We start from the raw sequence: 27,198 nt of genomic DNA on the forward strand, positions 1-27,198 counted from the left end.
GGCTGAAGACCTCAGTTTGTGAGGTATATTAAAAAAAAAAAAAAAAAAAAAAAACCAGTATCAACATTGTTAAGAGTCTGAAGATCTATTTGCGCCCATTTTCAGCTAATACATTTGTAGGTGACTTGTTAACGAGATAGCCTATTGGTACGTGGTACCAAACAACACTTCTTTTTTTCATACTTGTAGCAAGGTATTTTGGTCAGAATTGGTGGCATAAATATGCCAAATTTTGATACCCCTACTATTAACATGTTTAAAAAACTGTCTGATGAAAGATGAAATGTATCAGATGAAAAGAAATAAAGGCTCTTCAGGGACAAAAGATTCCCGGCTCTTGATCTACACGGTCCTACTCAATATTGGTGTACCTTTAAAGTTCATGGTAACCTTATGGCTTGGAAATCTCACATCACATTTAATTTTCATTGCTTGATTTTTAAAAAAAAAAAAAAAAAAAAAAAAAAAGGTTTAAAGTTTGGAAAAGATTGTAAGATTTTGGTCATACTTCTGGGTTTTCAGGTCGCAGAGTTGTAAACACTCAAACAACCATAATATCTTGTGCTACACACCTCGGTCAACTCCACTTATCTCCCACCCCCCCACCCCACTGTGTAGGGCGGGGGATGGGACATGTGCTGCCAGAAAATAAAAGCTCCGCGGATTTCATGCTTTTTGTGAGCTGTAGTCTTGAGGTCAAGCTGTTTTATAGGTCAAATGTTGTTTTAGGGTTAACTGTCACTTTAATGTGGGGCAAAATGTTGGGAGAACTGGCCCTGTAAGAGCCGTGGTAACAAGTCAGTGTTGCTGGAAAATGTTGAGAGAGAGGCAGAGAGGAGCAAATTCAATAGTTAATGATTCTTACCTGACAGGATCTTGGAAATGAGAGTCTCATCTTCCCTAGTCTATTGTCACTCCTTGTGCTCTCTGCCAAACAGGGAAGACTGCTAATCAATCCAGCTGCTTCTAAAAAACAAATCCGCTTCAAGTAGCTTATCCATTATTGGCTTACAACAAAGGGGGTCTAGATCTACAGCAGATAAAACCCATCACCCGTAACTTTCCCCCTTGTATCGCCCCAGAGCTTGCTATGCATGTTTCTAATGAAATAGCTCTGAGAGACAAGGTTTTTTTGTAATGTGAACAGAGCAACTCCTTGTTCTAAGGCTAGTTTGAGGCACTGGGATCAGTCATGCCTTGCTTATGATGAATATTCTATGACTATGACTATTAGGAGATGTTTGCTCCGGCAAGCCTGTACTTTTACTGTGCCTAGTTCAGTGACTTGCTGTTCTTTTTTGCTTTGTATTCTTTGCATTTATTAAGCAGCTGTGGCTCTTCATTGTTGGTGGATTGCTCCCATCATAAGGAAAATGGCAATTAACTCTATTATAGCAGTCCATATGTGGTGATGTGAAGTGTCCACAATTCTGAGGTCAAAATCAGGATGCAGATTCCTAACTGACACTGACTGCCTCCATACAAACACACCAAAAAATGAAATAAAATTTACAAAAAAAAAAAAAAAAAATGAGGAGGAGCATATTAGGATCACACTCATATGATCTAAGGGCAGCCTAGAGCACTGGTTTTCAAAGCAGGATCCAGGGACCCCCAGGGTTTCTTGAGGGTCTCCAAGCTGTCCTCAGCAAAATGAGGAATAGTTCAAATTCTTGTGAAAGGCATCTGAGCACAGCTGCATACAAAATTAATTAAACAAAATAGTGTCTGTTACAACATAATAGTACCAAAATCAATTATCAAATAAAAGAGAGCTGCGCAAGATATATATGCAGACGGTAAGACAGTGGCAGCAGGTGAAAATATCCTTTTTGGACACCAAGTTTTGCTTGTTTTATGGTTTCTACATGGTGCATCCCCTTGACGGTAAACACCACAGATCACCATCGACATGAGTGACTGTGGCCATGTGAGTTTATCTACCAATGTCAAGTTTGTTTGGTGGATTATTTATTTATTTATTTATATTTTTGTTATCATAATTATTATTATTTTTGACAGCAAGGTTTCTTTTGTTGTCCACAGTGAGGCATTGAAAATAGGCTGCGTTCCCAGGATGTGTCGATAGTGAGTTTACTGCGTTGTTTTTAACACGCAACAGCGCCGAAGCTATATTTATATTTATTAAACTGATATATTTAAAGGTCAGATCAGTGATGGTGGATCAGATTTCTTGTGTTTGAATGCCTGTGGAAAAAATATCTCTTGATATAAGGGCCCAAAAGGGCAGACTTACTTTATGTTTAGCAAATAATAAGCAGAAGATGGGATGGGTATAGACCAGATGGTGGAAATTCCCTTCACTCTTCCCCTGCAAATAGTAATGAAACAGGCTACTGTTAAAATAGAAAATGCTCCATCATCAGATTATGAATAAACAGGCAGATGCAGTTCATTGTTATTAACTTGGACTTGGAAATGATAGGACATTAACGGGTTAATTGTGGGAGTTTTTCTGACCATTTAGGGGCAAAAATGTGAGTGGATATGTGTGTGCTCACACGGATTTCTCCTCCATGTAGTGATACATGATGAGGAATGGATGTACATGTCTTTTCATGCATCTGACAAAAAACTTCCAAACGGAGAAACACAGAACTAGGTGCACACATCCATTTAGTGCAGATGCTGCACAAACATTGATACATATGGCCCCTGATCCCGCATGTATATGTAATGTGTGAAACTGCATTTGCAAAGTAGGGCAGTGCTGACATGGAGCATGCATGCTCAGCAAAACCCTTCCTGGAATGAATGTTTTAAAAAATATTCTGTTTGTAGCACAAGTCCAACTCATACCAAAGCCAGAGCAGAGATAGCCTAATGTATGGAATGCGCTTCTCCCTGACGGAGATTCATTCATGAGAGAATCCATTCCTACTATGTTACTCAGTTGCAGATGCAGAGTGCATTGCAATGAAGATGTTTATCCTACTTATACACTGATAATGCATACATAAATCTAATGCTCTTTCTCCCATTTATGTAAACCTTTCTGTGAACATTTTATATTAGAAATACTTTGTCAGTGAACAGGGTGAATGCAGCTCCTTAAAAAGTCTGAAAATATCTTAAATTCAAGTTTAATAATATTTAGTCTTAAAAAGCATTAAATAGTCTTAAATTGAATTGAATTTGATGTCTTAATTTAAACAAAATTTTATATAATTCTATTTATCCATTTCATCAAAATGAGTAATGTTTTTTTCTGCATCTAGTGGTAGATTGTACTAAAAAGTCATAAAATTACGTAGTATGCCTTTAATTGACTTGAATCACAGGATTCTTTAGTTGAACTTGAGTGTACTTTGCAGCTAGCTAAATGCAATGAACTTCCATGGAATGGAAACATAAAGCATGCATTTCTGTGTGGTGTTCCTCAAGGTATTGTCCAAATGTGGTATTTTGGAGGGATTTTTGACCATTTTTATTAATATTTGAGTAGCCAAAAATGGTTAAATTTTATACCAAATATGTGTTACAAAGGATATCAACATAAAGATTGCTGCAACAACTTACAACACATAAGTGAACATGGAAATGGCTATCATATGCTAGTATCATAATGTTCTAACCCTTATACACTAAATAAAAAAAGGTGGTTAACTGAAACACTGTTTATTACAGATTTAGGACTATAATAATTTGACACACAGTCCTGAGCTGCATTTCAAATCAGTCTTCAGGGTCCCAACTTTCAGATGTTTACCACTATGTGGCTTCTACTGTTGACTTTTTATTTCCCCTTCAGCGCCCCTGTCCCCACACTAAAATTGGTCTAAGAAAGTGCTGGAATGGTAAGGGATTAAGAGTTGTTCTAGCATTGGAACTGGTTCAATACTACACTGTCTGCAAGCCATAGTTTTCTTAGTGCTGTGCTGAGAGTGATCACTGAGGATGAGGACAGCAGTGGACAGTGGAGTATTATTCTTTGGTATGTGGTCAGATTGTTATTCAGGTGCAGACGGTGGCTACTGTAGCCATGGGGCTTGTGAATGATTAATGGGGGTGGAGCGCAGACAGACGGCCTATAAGAATATAATGAGATACCTGCACCTGGGAGGGTTTGATGCCACCAGGGCGGGGTGTAAGGAGAGACTGCGAGACAGAAAAGGAAGAGGAGGGTGAGGAGGGAGCATGAAGGGCACTGGGGAGAGAGCAGAGTGCATAAAGAAGGAGGCATAAAGGGCAAGAGGGACTTGAGATGGGCAAGTAGAGTTTCCCGGACTTAAAGATTAAGGGAGGAAATTGAAGTGTGTGGAGGGGATGAAGAAAGCATGAAAAGAGTGAGGAGAATACAAGGGATAAGGATAGAAAGAGGACAAAGTTGGAGGGTAGAGAAAAAGAAGGGATTGGAAGATGGAAGGAGCGAGCGATAGAAGGACTGGTTGTAGGTGGGATGGGCCTGCAAGGGTAAGATGAGGGACAGAAGTGCATAAATAAGTCCTGACCAGCCTGGAGGAGAAAACATCCCATCACGCTCTGGTGACTTTATATTGTATGTATGTTTGACTTTATATAGTATGTATATTGTATTGTATGTTTGTCCTTGTGATTTGGGGTTATTAGCAAGCATTAAAAATGCCCAAAAGCAAGTGTGTGGTAAGAAGAACTAAAAGAAAAAAAAATCAAGTTTTTATAAAAACTAAAAAAAAAAAAAAAATGAGCCTTTAACAACAGTAAAGTGGATTCAGAAAATAACTGAAGATCCAACTGGTCAGTTGGATATCCTATTGTCAGTGCTAGTTAAGATATAGTTTTCAGTTAAATAATCCTTAAAGTATAAAAATAATGTCACTGTGGAAGGTGGATACATTTGTATTTACAAGTTCACTTGCTTACACCTCGTCTTAGGTAAGCTAGTAATTTTAACACCTTTCTAACTTGCTCCAAGTCATGAGCTAATTAATCTTCATGAACTCCATCCCTTTTCCTCTCTGGATATAGGGTTAATAATTTTCAAACATGCCAAAACTAGCTAGCTGTAGGTATTTTGGTAGCTGTTTTCAGTTGGTAAATGCTATTTGGCAATTCAGGGTGTAAGGATGCTCATAATTTCCCTATCCTTGAAAAAGCTCCCCTATTTTCTTGGACTTCTAGGGGGGATTTCCGATGATCAACCTGAGTGACCAATGAGAGGACGGTATGGCCTGCCATGGCATTTTAAGAGTTGGGATATGGAAGTTTTTACTGAAAAATTAGATGATTGCAAACATGTATAACTTACTCTGAATATGTGTTTATTTTAATGTCAAAGAAAAATTAAATAGTTTTTACAAATACAGAGTTTCAGATTTAAAAAAAAAAAAAAAATCATGTAAAATGAGATTTATACATTTACAGATCTAAAATCTGTACATGAAGTGCTCCTTACACATTTGTGAATTGCTCCATGTGAATTTGTGGACTACGTGGCATTTGTGAGATCTCTTAATGTGATCAAGACTAGTCTCCATAAAACTTCAATCATGGCATCTTAATAGATTGAAGCAAGTTTCAGTGTGACAGCTAAAAGCAAGGATTCCCTTGCTTTTAACTATCCTCACGTGACCTGAATGTAGCATTAACACATTAGAGACTGGCTGGGCATGAGAGGGAGGAGGAGTGGTGTAAAGCAGATTGCAGTCCAAGGTGACCCTAGTGTCGCAAGTTTAGAGCATCCTCCTTTACAGGTCATACACGCACACATATGTAGACACTCCTCATCTCCTCATAAGTGATCCTCCCTACTAATGAGATGGCAAGGGAGACAAGGTGGAGTGGTGACCAGAAGCGAGACCATGGGAGGCAAGGAGTGACAAAAAGGTCTTACAAAGAAACAGAAGGAAAGGGAAAGGCTGCCATAAAATTCAAACATAACTGGCCAATTCAATATCCAACATGGGCATTGAGCACCATCAGCAGCTTTGGTATTTCTTCATGGTTGCAGTGCTCAGTTCGGCTAAATCCCAAGAGGGCAGTGTATGTCCTTGTTGCCCCATGTCAACCTCTGATTCATTTTGTTCCTGCGTTGCTAACTTCTTGTTGCTAATGCTACAGAGTTGTTCTGTTATTAATTACGAGTCCATAATACGCCAATATGGACTCAAATATTTATAAGGACGTGCTTCAGCAGTGCCTGTAGCTGCATTGTCTGAACTTGCACTTGCCATGCTGTATGCCAGTTGCCATAAATCCTCGGCCTCAGGTGCTTCAAATAGTGCATGAGAGAGTTCATGTTTGTTAGTTGCAAACAGGTCCGTTCAGTTCACTGTTCACCAATGTGTGCTCAATGAATGCCGTTGTTTTAACACATTCATGCACTGGTCAGCTCACATGCATGTCAGTAGAGAGGACATAATGTGTGTGTGTGTGTGTGTGTGTGTGAGAGAGAGAGAGAGAGTGAGTTTGCAGTGTGTCCCCCACCATCTGTGTATGTTTTCCTCATTATCTCCTGATTATGTGGGTAAACTGTATTAAATGTATCAAACATTCAAAATTACTTATATGGTCCTTTAAATCAGCCAGAGACTGTTCAGATATCACCATAATATCACCATAAGAGCGTTGGAGAAGTATACAGCGATGTATATAGTTGTTTCAGTGAAAGGCATGTTGATTGCAGTCTAAGAGAATTCAGAATAGATCAGTATAAAACAAATGGGTCCTGTGGTATTCGATAGCGGTCAAAGCTTTGTTGAAAGTCTGTTAAATTCCATACATAGGTAATTGGCTCCGTAATAAACACTGAGGTTGTCTGTAAAAAAAAAAAACACAGACTTGGTTAGTTTTGGACTGAAATTACAGAGGTTGTCTGTGATACATGAAATTACCTCACGTTCCCCTATAAAAGTAATGTATTAAAAGTTGGTGGAATTTAATACTGACTCACATACACACAGGACCTCATATAGAATAGAAAAGAATGAGTGAAGGGTTCACAGTAGACTCAATATCGCCATATATAGATAACAGATGACATAAATAACTCCATATTCAATCTGTCAGGCTGTATTTAGGACCTTTCATACAGGTGAATGCAACACAAAGTGCTTCACACACAAGAAAAATAAAACAGTTATAAATAAATAATAAAACAGTATTGACAGTAGACCTTTTTCACAGCAGCCATTTCATCACTAATAACATTAAATAAGGTTCCATTCTGTTTTGGGCTCCTGCTATTGATTGTGTATGCTGGCTCACTGAAAAGGGTTTGTCCATTGTAACTGAATGGAATGAACTCATTCAATTTGTATGTGTTTGTCTGACCCAAATGGAATGCAACCTTAATAAAAGTCATTAGTAACACCTACTTGTTACTAGCCTGCAACTTAATGTGAAAATTAAATCACAGCCTGCAATTTCATGACAAAATGGCTGTTGTGAAATGAGTCTGTAGCTTAAACATCACTCTGCATTTAGCAGTAGATTATACATGTCACTGTACATCCATGTTACCATCACTTAAAATGTGTGTGGGGGCAGGGGAACATGGTTATTTGGTTTACTGAACCTCTTCTGTTTAACAGAACTTCCCTCACTTTAATACCCATCAGTAGTCACATGCTACTGCAGTGCTTCTGCAAAGAACGCTGGATGCTATAAATATATGTGTGTTAGGCCTAAGCCATACTCTCATCTAATGGTCTTGCGTGGGTGTAGCAGGAGGATGCTCTGATATTTGCAGTTCTATTAGCATGTATATGTGTTTGTCACTGTTCTTCCTACACTGCTCCACATACTGGCATACAGTAATACACAAGAGTTGCAGTCCATTAGTGATATTTAGATACAGAATACAATAACTGACACTCCAATCCACTGGAAGATAACTGCATCCAAACTTTTTGGATGCAGTTAAGCATTACCAGCATTCAGGAATGCTGGTAATGCTTTCTTTTGATAGTCCCCTATAGATATTAAACCAAATGTCAGTTGATATAAATGAAACAAGAGGTCAGTATCAATAAGCCATAAATTCTATTTCTACAACTGTTATTCTGTTATTATGGATCCCACCAGAGTTCTGGGCAATACATGCCCACCACCACTGTGAAATGTCCTAAAATTTGTTGGTCTGCTTCCCACATTCTAAAACAGGCATGACATAAGCTCTCAACCATCATAACCCTAACCTTAACCAAGTGGGCATATTAAGAAAGCTCTCACCCAACCACCACCCTAATCCTAACCCTGTGGGTCGGTCCAAGAAAGCTTTCACCTGACCAGAACCCTTACCTCTAGTGGATTTCATGAAAATGCAGTTGGGGGACCAGCAATAACGTAAACTAGGCCTACATGTTTCTTAAAATTCTGAAAACACATACAACAGAACATCAGTAGATATGACAATATGCTTGTGAAATATAATTTATCTTTTATAGTCTCCTGAACTCTTCTTTTAACTTATTCAAGATAAAGGGGACTATCCAGACAGAGTGTGAGCAGAAGGCGTCATGTAAAAAATGGCAGGGTGTTTATGACTCCTTAAAGTCTTACCTAAATATGAGGCTTTAAATGTGTTAAATGTCTGAACTACATTGCAGGCATCATGACCTATAAGACTATAATTTTCACCCTACAATGATAGGAATAGTGGTGCAGTATGCAACATACCCACTTTACTTAACATAATTGGACTTCATGTCCATTAATTATATTCTTGGTGGCCTCTTTCTTTCACTAAGCATTTATTATTTCCAAACTTCTAGTGATGAATCTAAAATGAGCTAGTTTTGCTAGCTTTGTTTCTATATTGTGTTTCTGGGATTGTTCTTTAATTAAATCCCAATTGATATTAAAACAATATGGAAATGTTGTAAATGAAGCTTTCTGAAGCCTGCACATAGAATGAATGAGTTACAGTATCTGATCATTTTCTGAAATGATTAAAAATGGATTCACTGCAGCCCTGCTAGTTATGCTGCTTGGAAGTCGCAAACGAGGAGCAGCTCAGACAAAACAAGTTATATTCATTCAAAGTCTAATCAGACATTGCTCAAAACTATTGAAAACCGTTTTGCCTAACATCAGTCATGTTTTTCAGTGTTTTACTCTGCACAGTGACTCCAACATGAACATGACAGAAGAGCTCCAGTTCAAATACCTAAAGGCAAGAACAGATAACACCTCATAGGAATTCAGATGTGCTCGCTGTTTAAATTAAGTTTAAAATTCAAGCATCTATACTTGGCACATGTGTATCAGTAATGTATCTCGAGAGGAAGTATAATGATACATCGCTGTTTCCTGGTTTTTGTGGTGCGAAAACTTTCACCTAGATGAGGTATTGTATGGTGTTTTAACTTGGATAGAGCTTGGTTCATCTACCAAATCTAACTCTTGGTCAAGTGTGTTTTCTCCAAATGTAATCAGTTATCTACTGTGTGTTCTCCAAATCCAACTTTTCATCAGGGATGCTTTGCTTAAGCAGTATAGTATGTAGTTACTTGTGTTTGTTATGCTGTGATATTGTTCTTCAGATACAGGATTGTGTTGATCTGAGTGTACTGTGTGTTGTAGGCTTTGCTCTGCCTTCTCCATACAAAGGCAGAAACTGCTCAGCATTACCATGGTTACCTCATAGCAACAGGGAATCTGGTGGAGAATGAGACCGATGTAAACATGAGGATGTTGCTTGTTTGTATTATAACATGGGCTTCAGTCCAGGGATGGGTTAGATTTATGCTGAACCATTACTAATGACACATTTCATAGGGTTGGCCTGATTTATTATTATTATTATTGTCTATTTCATTCCCAATTTCTTTGAATCTGACCATTTTCATGGCAATATCAATTTTGCCTACCTTTTATCCAGCCATTGTTTTCCATTCATTCCACCACGATATGAAAATGAACTTTCAAAGACTTCAAACCTTTATCACGCCAGTATTCTATCACTGTGATAAAGTCGTCCACATAGTTTTCCTAAAAGCAGCAGCACTGTTGTGTTTTGATGACTTGAAATTGGGCAGAGTGATATGGTCTTTCCACAAGAAAATAGACCCTTGGGAAATCTTTGCCTTACACAGCCTTGTATCAGTCCTGCGCTTTATGAATGGCAACAACTTTGTAAGCTGTGGAAGCAGAACATTATAAGGTGGGTATTTCAGCCATAAATTCTTTAGTACCACCAAATGTGGGTAAATTGTAGTGAATGGCCCACACATTCAAAATTGTTTGTATGGTCATTTAACCGTCCTTTGTGTGGTGGTTGTGTTTTATTATCCTTATGTTTCAGAAATAAAAATGAATGCAGAATGATGCCAGGTAGGTGGGACGGGAAGCAGCAGGGTTCATTGAAAATGTGAAATATTAGCGCTAAGAATACGGCTGGTGTGAGATACAGGCTACCAGGTGTCTTCAGCATGGTCTCCTTTATTTAAGGTTGTCATACCAACAGTTAGTCTGTCTATTGATTTTTAAAAATGTTATACATAGCCACTCTAATGCCTAGACATTTGACATTTTATCCGCTGTCGACATGAATGGCAGTAGAGAGGACATAATAAGCTCCAACAAACAGACTGAAGTTCTGAAGTCATCCTCTGAGGAATTTGATTTTGTTCTGGATTTAACCTGAATTCTGTGACACAGGTGTGTGTATGTGTGCAGGAGTGTGTGTGAGAGAGAGTTTGTAGTGTGTCCCTCACCATCTGTGTATGTTCTCTTGATTAGCTCTGTTTACCTGTTCACCGGCCACACCAGTGGAGCCTTGAGGATAGCTATTGGCTAATGAGGCTCGCGCCTCTGCTTTAATGAACCCTGTAATTAGCACTTTAGCCCTGGGTTTGCCTGCTTCTTCATGTGTGTCCAGATGTTTGCTGCGTGTGTGTGTGTGTGTGTCTGTGTGTGTGTGTGTGTGTCCACGCATGTGGGTGTGTGCATGTGTGCGTGTCTCTGCATCTTTGCTGGGGATTTTTGTTTTTACAATATGTGCACGTGTTTGGCAGTTCTTACACATGGATGTCTGTGTGTGCCAGTTCATCTTCCGTGTGTTTTCATGTTCCTCTTTTTCTGCTTGTGTGTGTGTGTGTGTGTGTGTGTGTGTGTGTGTGTGTGTGTGTGTGTGTGTGTGTGTGTGAGCGAGCGAGAGAGAGAGTGTGCATGTGCATTGTATGTTTCTGCTTTTATATTCTCATGTTTCTGTTTGTTTTGTACATGCATGTCTGTGTGTGTGTGTGTGTGTGTGTGTGTGTGTGGGTGAGAGCAGGTCGCTTTTTGTGTTAAATAGCTGGATGTGTTCACTTAAATGCAGTCACTTGAAAGTTGTGGATGTGTTGGCAGGCATCAGAGCCAGGCCTCTGACAGCTTTGGCACACAGACGGCTTCAGATGGTACAAACCTCCATCATACTGAGATGGATCAAATTCACTGAGAGATATTGATTTTTAATAAAACACCTATATTCTTAAGACCCAGAATGCACCAGATCAACTTTGAGAGCATTTTCACACCTGTAGTCCATTTGTTGTGGTTAGAATCAGTGGAATAGCTGATACTTTGTTGCATTGGTCATTTGGTTTGGTTTCACACAGCAAAGAATTCAGACAAACATCAACAAAGCCATGTTGAGCTGTCAGTCTGCTCATTGGTCAGGGTCTGACAGATATTGTTGGGTTGAAAGGCGGAGAAAGGAAATTTGTTTTGTTTCCCTCTCTCCCTTGATTGTAAAAACACATTTGGCTAGTACAAGTATCCAACATGACCATGGAGCAACATCAGCAGCCTTGGGATTTCTTCATTGTTGCACTGCATCACCCCATTTTCAGAGGCTCAGCGGTAATAGGACAAACTATACATAACATACATAATTAGAATTATAATGGTTATATTCAATATTTGGAGGAAAATCCTTTGCAGTCTAAGACCACCCGAAATCTGGAGCCCATGGACAACATCACCAAATTCTGAGTTTCCCCCCTTGAGATGCTCTGAAGCCTTTACTGCAGCTCCGTCAGCTGCTGTTTGTTTGTGCCCTCAGTTTGGTCTCAGCAGGTGAAAAGCAGCTCAGTTGGGTTGAAGTCTGGGGACTGACTTGGCCAGTGAAGAATATTCCACCTCTTTGCTTTCAGTAACTCTTGGGTTGCTTTTGCATTGTGTTTTGGGTCATTGTCCATCTGCACTGTCAAGTGTCATCCTATCAGCTTTATGGCATTTGGCTGAATCTGAGCAGATAGTACAGCCCTATAAACATCAGAATTCATCCTGCTACTTCCATCAGCAGTCACATCATCAATAAACACTAGTGACAAAGCTCCATTGGCAGCCATACATGCCCATGCCGTAACACTGCCTGCACCATGTTTGACAGATGATGTGCTCTGCTTTGGGTCATGAGCTGCTCCTTTCATTTTCCACACTTTGCTCTTCCCATCACTCTGGTACAAGTTAATCTTCATTTCTTCTGTCCAAAGAACCTTGTTCCAGAATTGGGTAGGCTTTTTTAGGTGCTTTTTTATTTATTTATTTATTTATTTGCAAAGTCTAATCTGGCCTTCCTGTTCTTGAGTGACACCAGTGGTTTGCACCTTGCTGTAGACCCTCTGTATTTATTCTCTTGCTCACGTCTCTTGACTGTAGATTTAGACAGTGATACACCTGCCTCCTCAACAGTGTTTTTGACTTCCCTCGATCATGTGAATGGGTTTTTGTTCACCAGGGAAACAATTCTTTGGTCATCCAGGCCTTTTGGTGTTGCTGAGCTTATCAGTGCATTCCTTCTTTTTCAGGATTTCAGTGTTGATTTGACTACTTCTAACGTTGTTGCTGTTCATCTGATGAATTTTACTTGCTTTTTGAGATTAATGATGACCTCCTTCAACCTGCATAGACACCTCTTTGGGTTGCATGTTGAGGATTCTGAGAAACAGCTACCAAATTCAAATGTAAACACTTGGAAATAACTCCAGACCTTTTCTTTTCCTAATTTGTCATGGAATAATGAAGGGAAAGGCCAAACCTGGGCATGAAACTGAATGAAACTGCTTTTAGTCAAGTGTCCAGTTACTTTTGAGCTTCTGAAAATGGGGTGACAATGTATAAAACTGGCTGTAATTCTTAAACAGTTACTGCCATATTTTTGTCCAACCCCTCAAGTTATAGCTGAAAGTCTTCACTTCAATCACATCTTGATTGTTCCATTTCAAATCCACTGTGGTGGTGTACAAGGGCAAAATTATGAATATTGTGTCACTGTCCAAATATGTATGGACCTAACTGTATTTCCTTGTTGCCCCATGTCAACCCTCCATTCATTTTGTTCCTTTGTTGCCAGCCGCTTGTTGATTATGCTAATGCTAACAAGTTTCTTCTTTCTGTTATTGAGTCCATAATGTGCAAATGAATTCCATTAGCTGCTTCAGCCCAAAAAAACATAATGCTTCCTGTAGTTGGGTCAACTCTAGGTAATTTAGTTATTACTAGGTGTGAATCTTTTGGTTAACTTCAATTCATAGGCAGGGGGAATTGATTCAGTATAAGATCATCCAGTATAAGATCATTCTTTTTCTCACAATTATGGATTCCATGATGCCAAACATCAATTTTTTTATTTACAGTATTCATCACTTAAAAAATATCTAGATATGTTGTGCGTTGTGAAATTCAGCAGGATATATTTGATATCTTTGAAAACCTTGCAATCTCCACTACAATTTAAAATAAGGTTGGACTGGCAGTAATTGTAACAAACCTATTGTTGAGCCACTTATCCTTCACTTATAACCACTTATAACTTCACAGAGCAATCTCCTCAATTCTTTTTTTTAATGCTTTCATACATGTGGGGAATTAATTTTTCACTAAAGAACTGTCAGCCTGGTATTGTGGCCAGATAGATTTGTTTTGGTTTTCCATTTTACAAATCCTACACATTATGCAACTTTTATCTATAGGCGGCTGATTTTCTTTCAGAAGCCAACATTTTCACAGACTTTGGATTTTTGGATCTGTAGAGCTGGAAATATGACACAGTATTTGTGGCATGTTTTTGATTAGGGCACACAAACTCAGAATGTGCTCACCCAGTACTGTAAGGAGGTCAGTTGTCTATTTAAAAGCATTGATTCATTACTTTTTTTAGTGTATTAGCATGGCATGGCAAGGCATTCATGCTGTTAGTGTACTTTCTAAGTAGTTGTTGGCTAATATGCACATGCTTTTTTCATTTAGTTGGTCACTATGTCAGCCTTGTATGGCACACAGCTGCAGCGTAAAGCCAGCTCTATCCTTAACGACTGTTCTCATCCTTTGCATAGTGAGTTTCAACTCCTTCGTTCTGGCTGTCGTTTTGTGGTCCCTAAGGGTAGGACAAAACGTTACAGGAATAGTTTTGTACCCACAGCAATTGTAATGCTGAATAGTAGGGCCACAAGGTGAACAATTTCGTTCATATTGAACTGTAGTAGGATCCGTGGAGATGTCCAGGCACTTTTATATTCTGTGATGACTGCATTGTTTTTCTATTGTATGATTTGTCTGTTTTGATGTCTTTGTGTGGCTGTTATACTGAGATTGCTGAGTTCCTGTCTGCACAACAAATTTACCTTCTGGTACCAATAAAGAAACCTTGAACCTTGAACCTTGACTGAGCTAGAAAGCTCAGCTACCATGTCATGGATTCACTGTCACTTGTACTTTAAATGAACTGGCCCCAGTTGTTATTCTTTCTGTATTTTCTATTGTTGTCAGATCAGTTTGGTTCCATTTTCTCATCTCCTGACTTTCTCAGCAGGCTCCCTCAGAGAAAGTTCTGCTGAGTCGTCGAGCCTGTAAATCCTGGGTGCTAAAACAGATTTGGGTCATTCCACGTCATTTCACCAAATGGCCCACGCACTTGGGTCTCAAAAAATTCTGAAAAATTCACCAGTTGTTCCTTATTTATCCAATACGCACACTGTAAATTTTTAGTTTGCTTGGATGGATACTTTTTGAGATATGGCCAATTTAGTGAGGGGGCTATGTGTCGATTTTGGTGCGATTTTCGCGCATCCTTATTTTTCCTCCATTTTCAGGTGTCAGTATCTCAGGAACTACACCACATAGGAAACTGAAATTTGGTATGGTAATACACCTCCACCCACTCTCTCAGAATTTTGTGGTCGACCATGTTTGGGCCTTCAGATAACAACTTTATATATGCTCCAGCTTCTTGATTTTTTCAGAGCTTTGAGATACATACATGGACTGTTCAAAGCATTAATGGTTAGTCAGATATATGCATCGGTTTTTCTGGATGGCAGCCTCTTCAAATCCAAAAAAAAGTTTTCATGTCACATTTTCATTGGCCCATAATTGCATGTGGGAATGTCTTAAAAAAATCTGATTTCTGTTTTAATTTAAAGTTCAAAGCTTGCTCTTTCTTGGGATATAAAACATTTTTCTTTATGCAAGTTCTTATTTTTTATTTTTTTTTTTTGTTATCCCAAACATGGGGTTATTTCACCACTCGCGAATATTGAAATTCCTCAATATTAGACCATTGTAGCTTGCGTTTGTGTCTTATATTCATTTATTGTTTGATATTTGGTCATTATTAACCTAAAATACAATGACCATTGCATCAGAAATGCATTTATTTGTCAAAACATCAACATTTTCATGAACTTTTTACCAAATCTCTTAAGCTGCACATTCATACAGTTTGTGTTTTCGCTTCCAAAGTTCCACAGTAAAGTACCCATTCTGAGTTTCACCATACATAAAATATGCATAAATTGACTACTTTACAAATTGAAACCATTTTGGTGTTATCTTCAAAATTGAAAAATTGTAAAATGTCACACAGAATGGGCACTTTACTGTGCAGTGAAGTGCCACATTGGTTGAGTTGAGTTGAGCATGAGTTGAGTTGTTGAGCTGAGTTATGAACAATAAATAAATAAATAAAAACAAGAAGAGTAAGCTGGATAGATGGAGAAAAATAAAAGGGTAATGGATTATCTGAAAAAATGAGGTGTTAGCAGGCTAGGTGACTGCCAGGGCAAAGTGAAGTTATAGCAAAGATCCTTCATTAGGGGTGGTGGTCCAGATTTTTAAAAAAGGGGGACCAGAGAGTGTGCTTCAGTTATTGCGGTATCACACCGCTCAGCCTACCTGTGAAAGCTTACTCCAGAGTGCTGGAAAGAACTCTGGCTGATTGTCGAACCTCAAGATTCAAGAGGAAAAATACGGATTCCACCCTGGCCAGGGAACAGTGGACAAGCTCTTCACGCCTGCACTGATACTGGAGGGAGCATGGGAGTTTGACTATCCAGTCTGTTTTGTGCATTTTGGAGAAGGCTTATGTCCGTGTCCCCCAGGGGGTCCTGTGGAGGATGCAGTGGGACTATGGAGTACCAGGTTCATTATTGCATGCCATTTGGTCCGTGTATAACTGCAGTGAGAACTGTATCTGACTTCTTGACAGTAAGTCAAGCTTGTTTCTAGTGGGTGTTGGACTTCACTAGGGCTGCTCCTTGTCTCCAATTCTGTTTGTTATCTTCATGGACAGGATTTCAAGGTGCTGTCGGAGTGTGGAGGATGTCCATTTTGGTGACCACAGGACTGCATCTCTGATCTTGGCAGATGATGTGGTCTTGCTGGCTTCATCAGGCTGTGGCCTTCAGCATGCACTAGAGTGGTTTGCAGCCAAGTGTGAAGCTGTCGGGATGAGGATCAGCACCTTTAAGTCTGAGGCCATGGTTCTCTGCCAGAAAATTTGAGTTGTGTGACCTACTGCCTCAAGTGGAGGAGTTCAAGTATTTCGGGGTCTTGGTCAGGAGCGAGGGTAGAATGGAGCCAGAAATTGACAGGCGGATCAGGGCAGCGTCAGCAGTTACTTGTACTGGACCATTGTGGTGAAGCTGTGGTATTGAGCTAAGTCAGAGGGCAAGGCTCTCGATTTACCAGTTGATCTTTGTTCCAACCCTCACCTACAGTCACAAGCTGTGGGTAGTGACTGAAAGAATTAGATCGCGGACATAAGCAGCAGAAATGAGTTTTGTTCGCAGTGTGGCCTGGTGCACCCATAGGGATAGGGTTGAGGAAATCGGACATCTGCGAGGTGCTCCAAATAGAGCCACTGCTCCTCCACATTCACAGGAGCCAGCTGATGTGGTTTGGACATCTAGTCAGGATGCTTCCTGGCAGCCTCCGGGTGGTGACCAGGCACAACCACAGAGGACAAGACCTTAGGCCAGACCCAGGACATGCTGGGGGATTATATATCCTGGTTGGTTTTGGCCATGGAAAGGACCATCTGGGCTGCCCACTGGAGCCTGCTGCCACCACTACTCTGTTCCACAAAAGCAGCTGAAAATGAATGAGTGAATGAACGTATTCTGTACTCAGGTACAGTTTCTTCCATTGACAGGAACAGACTCAGGACCAGCTGCTAATCTCCTGAGATGGGAAGGCCACAATGTTGAACGATGTGATACAAATACAGAAAATGAGTCAGATCGGGCCGTCATGCTTTTCAGCCATCTCCGGGCCGTCATGCTTTTCAGCCATCTCCGGTTACAGTCATAGAAACATTTCTCAGAGTCAGAGCTGCTCTGGACACAGAAATAACATCATTAGTTGAGCTAAACCTCAGCAGCCTGAGCTGAACAACCACAGTTTTCAGAGCACAAGTTAGCTAACTGGCAAACTTGGACTGCAAAAATGGAACTTTAGTCAAAGCTTATAATCATACATATAAAGGCAGGCATTTTTTCCCCTTTCATGCACCATGATCATTAAAGTCAGCTAGGCCAGCTCGGTAACCTAACTTACTATGGCTAGATTACATTTTTTTCAATTAGTAGCAAGCATGCTAGATTTCATAATATCAGCCAGCCCTTACCCCTTGTCTTTAGCAAGAAAAACTGTGGTTCTTTGGCTCCACATGCTCAGGCTTAACTCAACCAATGACATTATTTCTGCATCTGGAACCAGCACAGTGCAGCCAGGGTGCTGCTATGGTGCTCCCTGGGCATGGCCCAAGCCAGCAACTCAAATTGGTTGTTAAATGGAGAGGTATCAGGCCGAGCCTCTGACTTATGGCTGCGTCTGAACAAACTGCTATTACCCTGCAGAAAACCCGCTGCACTTTATTAATGTGCGATGACAGACTGACACCCAGATTAACAAATTAGGCTGTGTGCGTGCCTGTCATTTGCTAGTTGCGATTGCTCCAGGTTTTGCTTCTCTCCTCCTATCTAGATGGTTTTGTGTCATAAAATTGTGATTCCACTCTGTCAAGTCCTATATGACACACACACACACAGTAACTCAATATGCAATTATAGCTGCTGTGCAGCAATGGTTGGGGCTGGGCAGTTTTAGGCAATTCTGAGCAACAAGTGGAGAATAGGAAGATGAAAAGAAAGGTGGCTTTCTAATGTGCATTTTGCATCAGTTGAGGCTTGATCTCACAGTTTCTGGCATGAAGGATAATGCTCTATCTCACTGAGATAATTGGCAAATGTCAATTCATGTGAGGCTTCACAAATTGACTCAGCCAGTCACATGATAGCAGCCGCCTATGCATGGAAAGGCAAAAAAAAAAAAAAAAAAAAAAAATCAGTCATCAAGACAAAAATCTGAAAATACACATCTTGCATCTAGACAGCATGGGGATGTTGGTAATTTGTTTTTAACAATGATTGATTTGCTCCATAAGTGAAAAACTGATGTTTAAGTGTAAAGTGTACAAAAGTTTCTTCAGTATTGGGGCTACATTTTGATGAAAGTTGCAAAGCTGTAGCACATATGGTTGATTAATTATGAATTTTCAAAGTTTTTAAATTTAGAGGCTTGCTGTAGTGCCACCATCAGGACTATTGGCTTGTGTTTGCAGATGAGATAATCTGGCATGAGACTGGACCTTTGTGCAAAGTTTGGTGAGTTTTCCCACATGGGAATGTTGCACAAGCTGAGGCTTGAACTCACAATCTTTGACACCGAGGCCTGGCCTCTATCTCACTGAGCTAATTGGCAAGAGGAGATTGCACATGTAGCTTCACAAACTGACTGAGCCAATCACTGACATGCAGGACAGCAGCGATTCCATGCATGGAAAGGCAGATTTTAAACAGCTGTCAAAAATTCAGTTATTAAGACAAAAATCTGAAAATTCACATATTGCATCTAGACAGCATGGAGATATTGATCATTTGTTTTTAACAATGATTGATTTGCTCCATAAGTGAAAAACTGATGTTTAAAAATGACATTCTTGCATTGACTCCAATTGTTCACACGAGAGCAAAATTCAAAATGCTGTCAAAAATTGAGTTTTTGAAATACAATTCTGAAATTTGCCACACATCATCTACCATGACTCCAAAATTTTGTCCATTTTTTAATGAACATTGAAGATTTATTTACCAAGAATTTGCAGGTATATGTTTACAGTACCGTTTACAGTCAAACATTTTGATGCACTATAGGCTCAATTTTTGATAAATCAAAAATCTGTGTGGATAGTTTGTGTAGGACAGTCTGAAGATGCTCTGTAGCAAGTTTGATGGCATTTGAGCAAAAATTGTGGGAGGAGATAAGTTTAAGAAGTTTTACAGTTTTTGAAAAAAACAGAGTGATGGATTTCATAATTTGCAATAAGTTTAAGGGTACAAAAGTTTCTTCAGTATTGAGGCTACATTTTGGTGAAAGTTGCAAAACTGTAGCACATATGGTTGATTTGTTATGAATTTTGAAAGTTTTGAAATTTAGAGGCTTGCTGTAGTGCCACAGGACTATTGGCTTGTGTTTGCATCTGGGGTAATCTGTCATGAGACTGGACCTTTGTGTAAAGTTTGGGGAGTTTTCACGCATGGGAAGTAGGACTTCCTCGGAAGAAAGAAAGAAAAGAAGTAGAAGAAGTAGAAGAACACGCAGGAATACAAAAGTGACCTGGCAGGTTAGGCTGCCCGGCCCCTAATAATGTGCCCTTACTGATGAGACAGTGAGGGATTTAGTCAAAGAAAGAAGAGAGTGGCAGATAAAGAGAGAGGACAGGTACAGCAGTGCAGGCGCTGACAAGCTTCTTTTTTATGTATGATGATGGTAGTGGTGGTAGTGATGAATTATGGTAACGATGCAATTAATTATCATGATGGAGGTGTTGCAGGAGTCAAATGTAAGACAGTGTAGTTTTGACAAAGTTCCTGTTGGCAGTTTTCTAGACAGAGAATTTTCAAGTTTTCATTTCTGCGTCTGCCCAGAATTCAGGATCCCCAGGGTAAGATTTAAAGCGAAAAAAAAAGTGCTTGGTATAATATGGAACACTCAAAGGCAAAATTGCATCAGACTATTGAAGACACTTGTACAAATCAATGGGACAATTCACAAGTTGTGTTTTCCTGTTAAAAAATTAGGTACACAAAATAGGTACACATACTACACTTAAATGGACCTTGAACCTTAATAAATGTCCATATATCTGTCCCGTTCTTGTCAAGAATTGATCTTAACCCGTGTTCATGATGATGACAGTGCTGCTGCTGATGGTAGTGCTGTTAATGTTTTATCTTCTCTTTCAGTGTCTGGCTGTTTGGGAGAGATTCCTCCTCTCACAGAGGACGGAGCCCAGCGAGGAGCAAGCTGGAGAAGACGCCTCTTAATGTCTGGAGATGGACGGGGTCCCACTAATCAACCAGAAGTGCCCAAAAGTGCCCAGGGGTGCTAAAAGCTCAAATGTACCTAAAAGTATCCCAAAGAACCCAAAAATGCTCTGTTATTCACAACTGATGAAAAGTAAAAGTACCGCAAAGGCCTCAAACAGTTACCCAAAAGTACCCCAAAGTGCGTACTTGGGTTACATTTGGGTGACAGTTTGAGCACCTTGGGGTACTTCTGTGTGTTAATTAGGATGCAGTGCACCTTCTGCCTATAACACCTCCCTAAAAACTATGGAGAATCTTCAAATATAGACTCTCAATCAGCTTTCATGCATTGTATATGAAAACACACACACACACACACACACACACACACACACACACACACACACACATTCTTTCATTCTTTCTCTTTCTACCAGAGGAACCAAAGAGGTTGATCCCAGTCTCATCATTCCAGTCATGATTCAAAATCACTAAAGCACAGACTGTGCTGTATATGAAGTCTGAGTTTACACACTTCCATGTGCATGGCCAGCCACTAAAGGTAAAATACACTCTAAAACACTGTTTAAAAAGAAAAAAAAGCCTTTAGTGATGTGCCATTTTGGTGTATTTTTTCCCCATGGCCAAGTGCAGACAACAGAATATTCCATTCAAAGGCTGATGGCACAAACTGCTTCGGTGGTCTAAAACATCAGTGCTTTTGGTGTCAGTCCCTTATAATCAAAGAGGAATTCTTGATTATGTTCAACGATCATACAGGGAGGAATCCATCATAGAAGAGGCACACAGAACAGTAGCAGCAGATAGACCACAATGCAATACTGTAGCCTCAGAAGACCACAATGCAGTGCAGCAGCCTCAGTAGACCACAACGCAGTGCTGCAGCTTCAAAGGACCACAGTGCAGTGCAATTGTATGACATGCTGTGTTTTGAGAAAGTTACATAGTCTACGCAAGGCATGCAAATGTATCTGCTCTTTGCATACATAGTACATTCATGTAGATCATGTCTTATAGCTCCGGTCTGAGGTTATACATATTTTTTCCACATGAGGGAAACAAAGGCACCATTATGCTGGAGTGGGGGGTTTAACATCGGCTACTGTGGAGGGTTATGTCCTTTAACCCGATTCCCCATCGCTGCCAAAAAGAGCTTTGGAAATTAGATGGGAGGTACTAAAGAATTCTGCAAGATTCCCTTCAAAATCTTTCATCATCGCCATTTGTTTACACAGGAACATAAGAGATTTCCTATGACAGTTTTCATTTTGTTAGTATAGTTGCTGTTTATCAGCAGTTTTCATTTAGTGCCCTATCTGAAACTCACAGCCAAGCAGTAGACATTTGCGTTACGTCACAAATATGTACACATTTTCAGCTGCACAGTTTGCAGAATGCAAGAATGGGAGTAACATCCTGTCACCCTCTGCATTTGTGGAAGTGTTGGTGAGGCAAGCTGAAGGACAGTGGTCAATTTCACCACTTCATCAAATACCTGAACATCACACTTGATGTAACAGTGTGAGTATTTTTGGTGGGATTTTTCTTTTACAGCAAACTAGGACTGACTCTGGATCAGAATGGTATCAACCACACAGAATACTACAGTTGATCCACTGTTAAACTCTAAGAAGAGGTGGGATAGTAATTTTCTCTGAAATCTTCCCAAGTGCTTTGAGTATTTGGTTACGTGTGCCAATAGAGATTCTTGTTTACCTGTTTGCTACCTGCAATGTCTTGGAAATGGAACACTTAAATAATTTTGACATATGTTTTATAGAATAGATACATACAGCATTTGTCAAAATGTTTTAAATATTTTATACTATTTGATGATTTCCTTTTTTTTTTCTTTTATCAATATTGTAAAAATGATAAATTTAATTTTTGGATGCTGGCATACTGATTAAAGACAAATATGGTACATTGAAAGGGTGTGAATTGTGTTGAGTAGATTGTGAGAGATTTCTCAAAGGCATAAGAAGTGATGTGAAAAGCAAAGTTGTGAATTATATCATAGGTGTTTTCAATGGCTGTCAGACAGACTGGCAGACTGACAACAGGCATATTTTGTCATTTTGTCTTCCCTCTTATTTACATGTTTTTCTCTGAGTTCTGCTGGTTGGCAGGGTCTAATCCTGAATGGAACTGCGTGATGAATACTTTCCCAGTCATTCTTTTCTTTTGTGAAAGGATATTGATCGAAATTTCTTATGCGATAATGTTTTCCCAGCAATGTTTGCTTCTGCCAGGCTGAAAAAAAACCATTGCATGTCCTTCAAAAAAAGGTTTTAGCTTTAGACAACAAATCAGTCTGGCGGAATTACACAGCAGACACAAACTTACATTTTATGGTTATCGGGTGTCAAGGACAGAGGAGCTACATCCCAAAATGAAAAGCAGTTCTTTGAAGAAAAGAAAAAGCGTTCCACTTTACCAGAACCAGCTGGGTATTTTCCAAAAAACAAATGAATCCTCCAACAAATGATTCCTTGTGACTATGTCCCTACACAGAAAAATAAGTGAACCTTTGGCTTGATGATGGTGCTACAGGAATGGTCACCAAAATCAATGCAGTAATTTCACTGAGTTCTCCAGGTTACATTTCAGATACTCTTCCATCTTGAGAGGAATAATATTCTGGAGGAAACAATGAGTAGGAAAGACTGGCTGTAGAAATATACCCATATATATGAAAAACAAAGTGTCATCACATGTAAAAATGCATTTGTAAATTTGTAATTTAAAAGACAAAAAAGAATAGAGTGCCATAAAATAATATGACAATTACAATAAAGTATCAATTCTATTCTAAATGCAGATTTAAAAAAAAGCCAGATATGGAGGCAAATACACAGTTTCTAAAAATATAACATTTCTGTAAAATGCAGTCAAGGAAACGCAGCCTCTTTAGCCTCAATTTAAAACCAGCACCTCATTATTACTGGGGAGTTTCTTCCATGTCTGTGCAGCATAGTAACTGAATGATGACTGAATGTGTTTCAGGTTCATATTTTATAAGTAAGTCAGATGTCTAGGTCCTAAACAAAGTATCTAGAGTAGTATACCAGAAACAGCAGTTATTTCAGTCTCTATTATAGAGCTGTCACTTTCTCAGAATATCCACTTTGAACAATTTTGTACCAGCACACTGTTTGTTCAAACTAGTTCAAATACAAGGAGTCCCACTGTTAACAGCAGACCCTAGTAATGGGATAAGTTGTAATGTGTAAGGAAGGATGCACACACTGCTCCATCAACTGTTAATTCTGAATCAGAAATACCAAATGTCTATTCTTCATTGGAAGTTGAAGTTTTTTATTATGAAATCTGCGACAGTTACAAAGCCATGAAACTGGACATGAGAGATAAAGAGGTGAATGAATAAGGTAAATAAAGAAGAAAATAAATAAGTGTCATCACATGACTCCAGCTTAACCTTGATTGGTGCGACTGTTGCTGTTACAGTTAACCCCAGGTTGCAATTATACCTGGTCTTCCGTACCTCATTTTTTTGGTGCAACAGTCGCCTATAAGCATGCCATAATATACTGGTAACTTTGATATAGTGATTTGAGTGAAGTGTTTTAGATGATCAAAATGCTGCCAAACCTGTTGTGGCATGAAAATGATCACACATAAATGTACTGACTCTCAGCAGAAAATATTAATTATCAGCAGTTCCCTCACAAAAATATCAGCATTGGTATTATCCTTCTAACTCCCATACTGGTCAATCTGTCATCCTAAACACCACTACCAAATAAGGACAGACTGATATTGACTGAAGGGCCGATAGATCCATTTGCAGTAAATTTGTAAATTGCAGTGTCATAATTTACAGTGTTAAAATGCCATTATAAACATGGCTTTGGACAAATGTCAAATTATCATTTTTATGCTGATGAAAAAACTTACAAGAAACCAAAAAAAAAAAAGACAACTGAAAATCAAAAAAAAAAAAAAAGAAAAGAAAAATACATTAAGAATCATTCAAATGACATAATTTTTTTTGTCTTTTTGGGTTTGTTTGTTTAAGATATGTTCTTTTGTTGATGCTGTGTTCACAAGCATCAAAATAAAACTGAATGAATCCAGTAAGACTGAAAAGGAAAACTTACTGAAAATTCTAAATATTGGCCCCAATAATTGTGCAGGACCAATAAATGTTTGCCAAAAAAGGCTAACAATCTCTTCATCCTTGTTTTTAGCACGAGGCTAAACAATTTCATGAGGTGATTTGTCTTTCCCTGCAGACTGATTGTGTGGAGCAGTCCATTCTGCTACTAAGCAGGATACCCAATGTGGCTTAATCGCATGAAATATTAAAGTGGGCTCTTTAAATAAAGCAGTGCCCTTCATAGGCACTTAACGTAATGCTGAGAGAGGAGAGGGGGGATGGGAAGAGAAGCAAAGAGAGAAAACGTGTTAGTACAGCAAAGGCCAGTGTCGTACATTACGCTGCTGATGTCAAGTATGTAGAGGACTGCTGCACTGCTGCTCCCTTCAAACCACTAAACCCTGGAGTCAAAGCCCTCAGGGAATAATCCACGCCACCCATATGAGTTCATGCATACAATATGCTATTGCATGTGTATGATACATAAAACATGGCATATGTTAGTGGAGACAGTATAACTGCACCACTCTTTTTTTCTTTCTTTGTTTTTTTCTTTGATGCTGGTGCTGGAGGGTTCTTCAGTCTTTCCTGCTAAAAGGCAAGTGACACAAAATACATATTTGAGAAGCCAAATGCAACATTTCATATCAAAAATTGTTACAATCCTTCCAGTTAATACTGATGACAGCCCGTCATTGCGTGTTTCTTACCACCAAGAAGGCCTCTATCTCCTAAGGAGATTTTTTTACATCAATTATTTATTATCCAATGTATACAACTACAACAAGAAAATCTTCATTTAGCAAAATAGCATTTTTAAGAGGATAAGAAGTGGATTTATCAGTGTACAGAAGTAGCCTACGTCATTGGTATTTTCTTCACAATATGGACAAATGGAAGCTGACTAGAATTCAATTTTAGCTAATATGCAATTAGAATTTAGCAGTTTTAGAGTGGGTTACACTAATGTGCTTTTTGTGTGAGTGTTTTCAGCTTGAAAAATGTGCTGCCCTTTTTTCAAAGGCACACTATGTAACAACTGCTGTCCACTTCTGTATACAGACTCAGTTACAGGCCTTGCAGTATTTCATTTATCAGACTTAGAGGCTGTATTTTTATACCACAACACACCTTATGTTACCACATCAAATTAGAAATGTTTAAAAGAGCTGCAAGAGCTGAAGTAACAAGTCCAGCAGCAGCCACAGGAAACAAGGCAAACAAACATCTTATGCTCCACACTGTGGATGCAGCAGTCATGATGGTCATGGAGGTTGAGAGTGAAAGTGAAAGCAATAGCAGTGTCTCGCTAATCGCTAAGGCTAACTCAACTACACACAGCACATGTTGCTTACCTGCACAACAACTGTTAAAGCTGATCAGTAGCTCCATGGATGCAGTTAGTTCACTGGAATGTTATTCCACACACACACACACACACACACACACACACATACACACAGCCATTCAACAGTCTGAATGAAATTGTGTGTGTGTGTGTGTGTGTGTGTGTGTACGCATGTGTGCCGTCTTGCAATACTCTACAGACTAGCACTGCCAGATGCAGCTGACATCAGCGTGGCTTTATTGTATCTTTAATTCAGCCTTGAAGCCTGTACAGATTGCTATTCATTTTATGATTTACAAGGATGAACTGTCCATCTTCATTTTTTAACACCTTCTTTGGATACAGCACAGTGCTAACATGATGCAGGGGTGGAGCATCCATTGATGGCAATGCCTAGTACCTGATGGCTGCATAGTTTCAAGTTAGATACATCGCTGAATGAGCTACATCAAATAGTTTTGAGTCAAAAATAATATAATATACATATAAGGGCTGTCAAAGTTAACACAAGATTCATTTGAGGTTTCTAACATATCATTAAAAAATGTACCATTTTTTGAGTGAACCTGAGGAAGCAATGGGCGAAACCCATTTTTAGCTCCTAATAAAGTTACAACAGTTATTTCCTGGTGTGCTGGTTATTTTTTATCTTCACTGAGATGTTCCTGTGACCGACCAGCGCCTCACTGCAAATGCCTGCTGTGCACGGGGACAGCTAATAAAAATACCAATAAAAATCTCTAATAGTGTCTGTCTGTAAATGTCTAATAATGTTTTTAATCTAAGTGCCAGTTCTGTCTGAAGACTGGGATGACTGGACTGACAACTTGAAAAAAAAGTGTAGTTCTGCTGTGTTGGAAACTCCGTCAGCAGACAACCAGCTGAAGAATGACTCCTCTCTGGACTGGCGGTCCATTGGAACTCTGCTCCTGCTAGAAACATGGTTGTCATGAGTCTCACTCACTGCTATGCTCGCTTTCTCTCTCTTTCCCTCTCTCTCTCTCTCTCTCTCCCTCTTTCCATCTCTTGCCTCATTTCTTGGTGTCTTTTGATGGTGCTTCTTTTTGACTAATGGCGTATCCCTGGGGTGGATTGAGAATCCATAATTTACTAAGTGAAGAAAAATCTTTCTG

At 39.3% G+C, this 27,198-nt stretch overlaps 1 protein-coding gene across 1 annotated transcript in view; it reads left to right on the top strand.

The window, feature by feature from the left end:
- snx7 (sorting nexin 7) overlaps positions 1-21,179 on the top strand; it is a 67,307-nt gene extending 46,128 nt beyond the window's left edge. The window contains exon 9 of the mRNA XM_030079439.1: positions 20,514-21,179. Coding sequence (XP_029935299.1) covers positions 20,514-20,594 — 81 coding nt within the window. The 3' untranslated portion in view covers positions 20,595-21,179. The remainder of the gene's footprint in view (positions 1-20,513) is intronic.
- The last annotated feature ends 6,019 nt before the right edge of the window (positions 21,180-27,198 follow it).

The sequence above is a fragment of the Myripristis murdjan genome, chromosome 20 (assembly GCF_902150065.1).
Source record: "Myripristis murdjan chromosome 20, fMyrMur1.1, whole genome shotgun sequence".
NCBI lineage: Eukaryota > Metazoa > Chordata > Actinopteri > Holocentriformes > Holocentridae > Myripristis > Myripristis murdjan.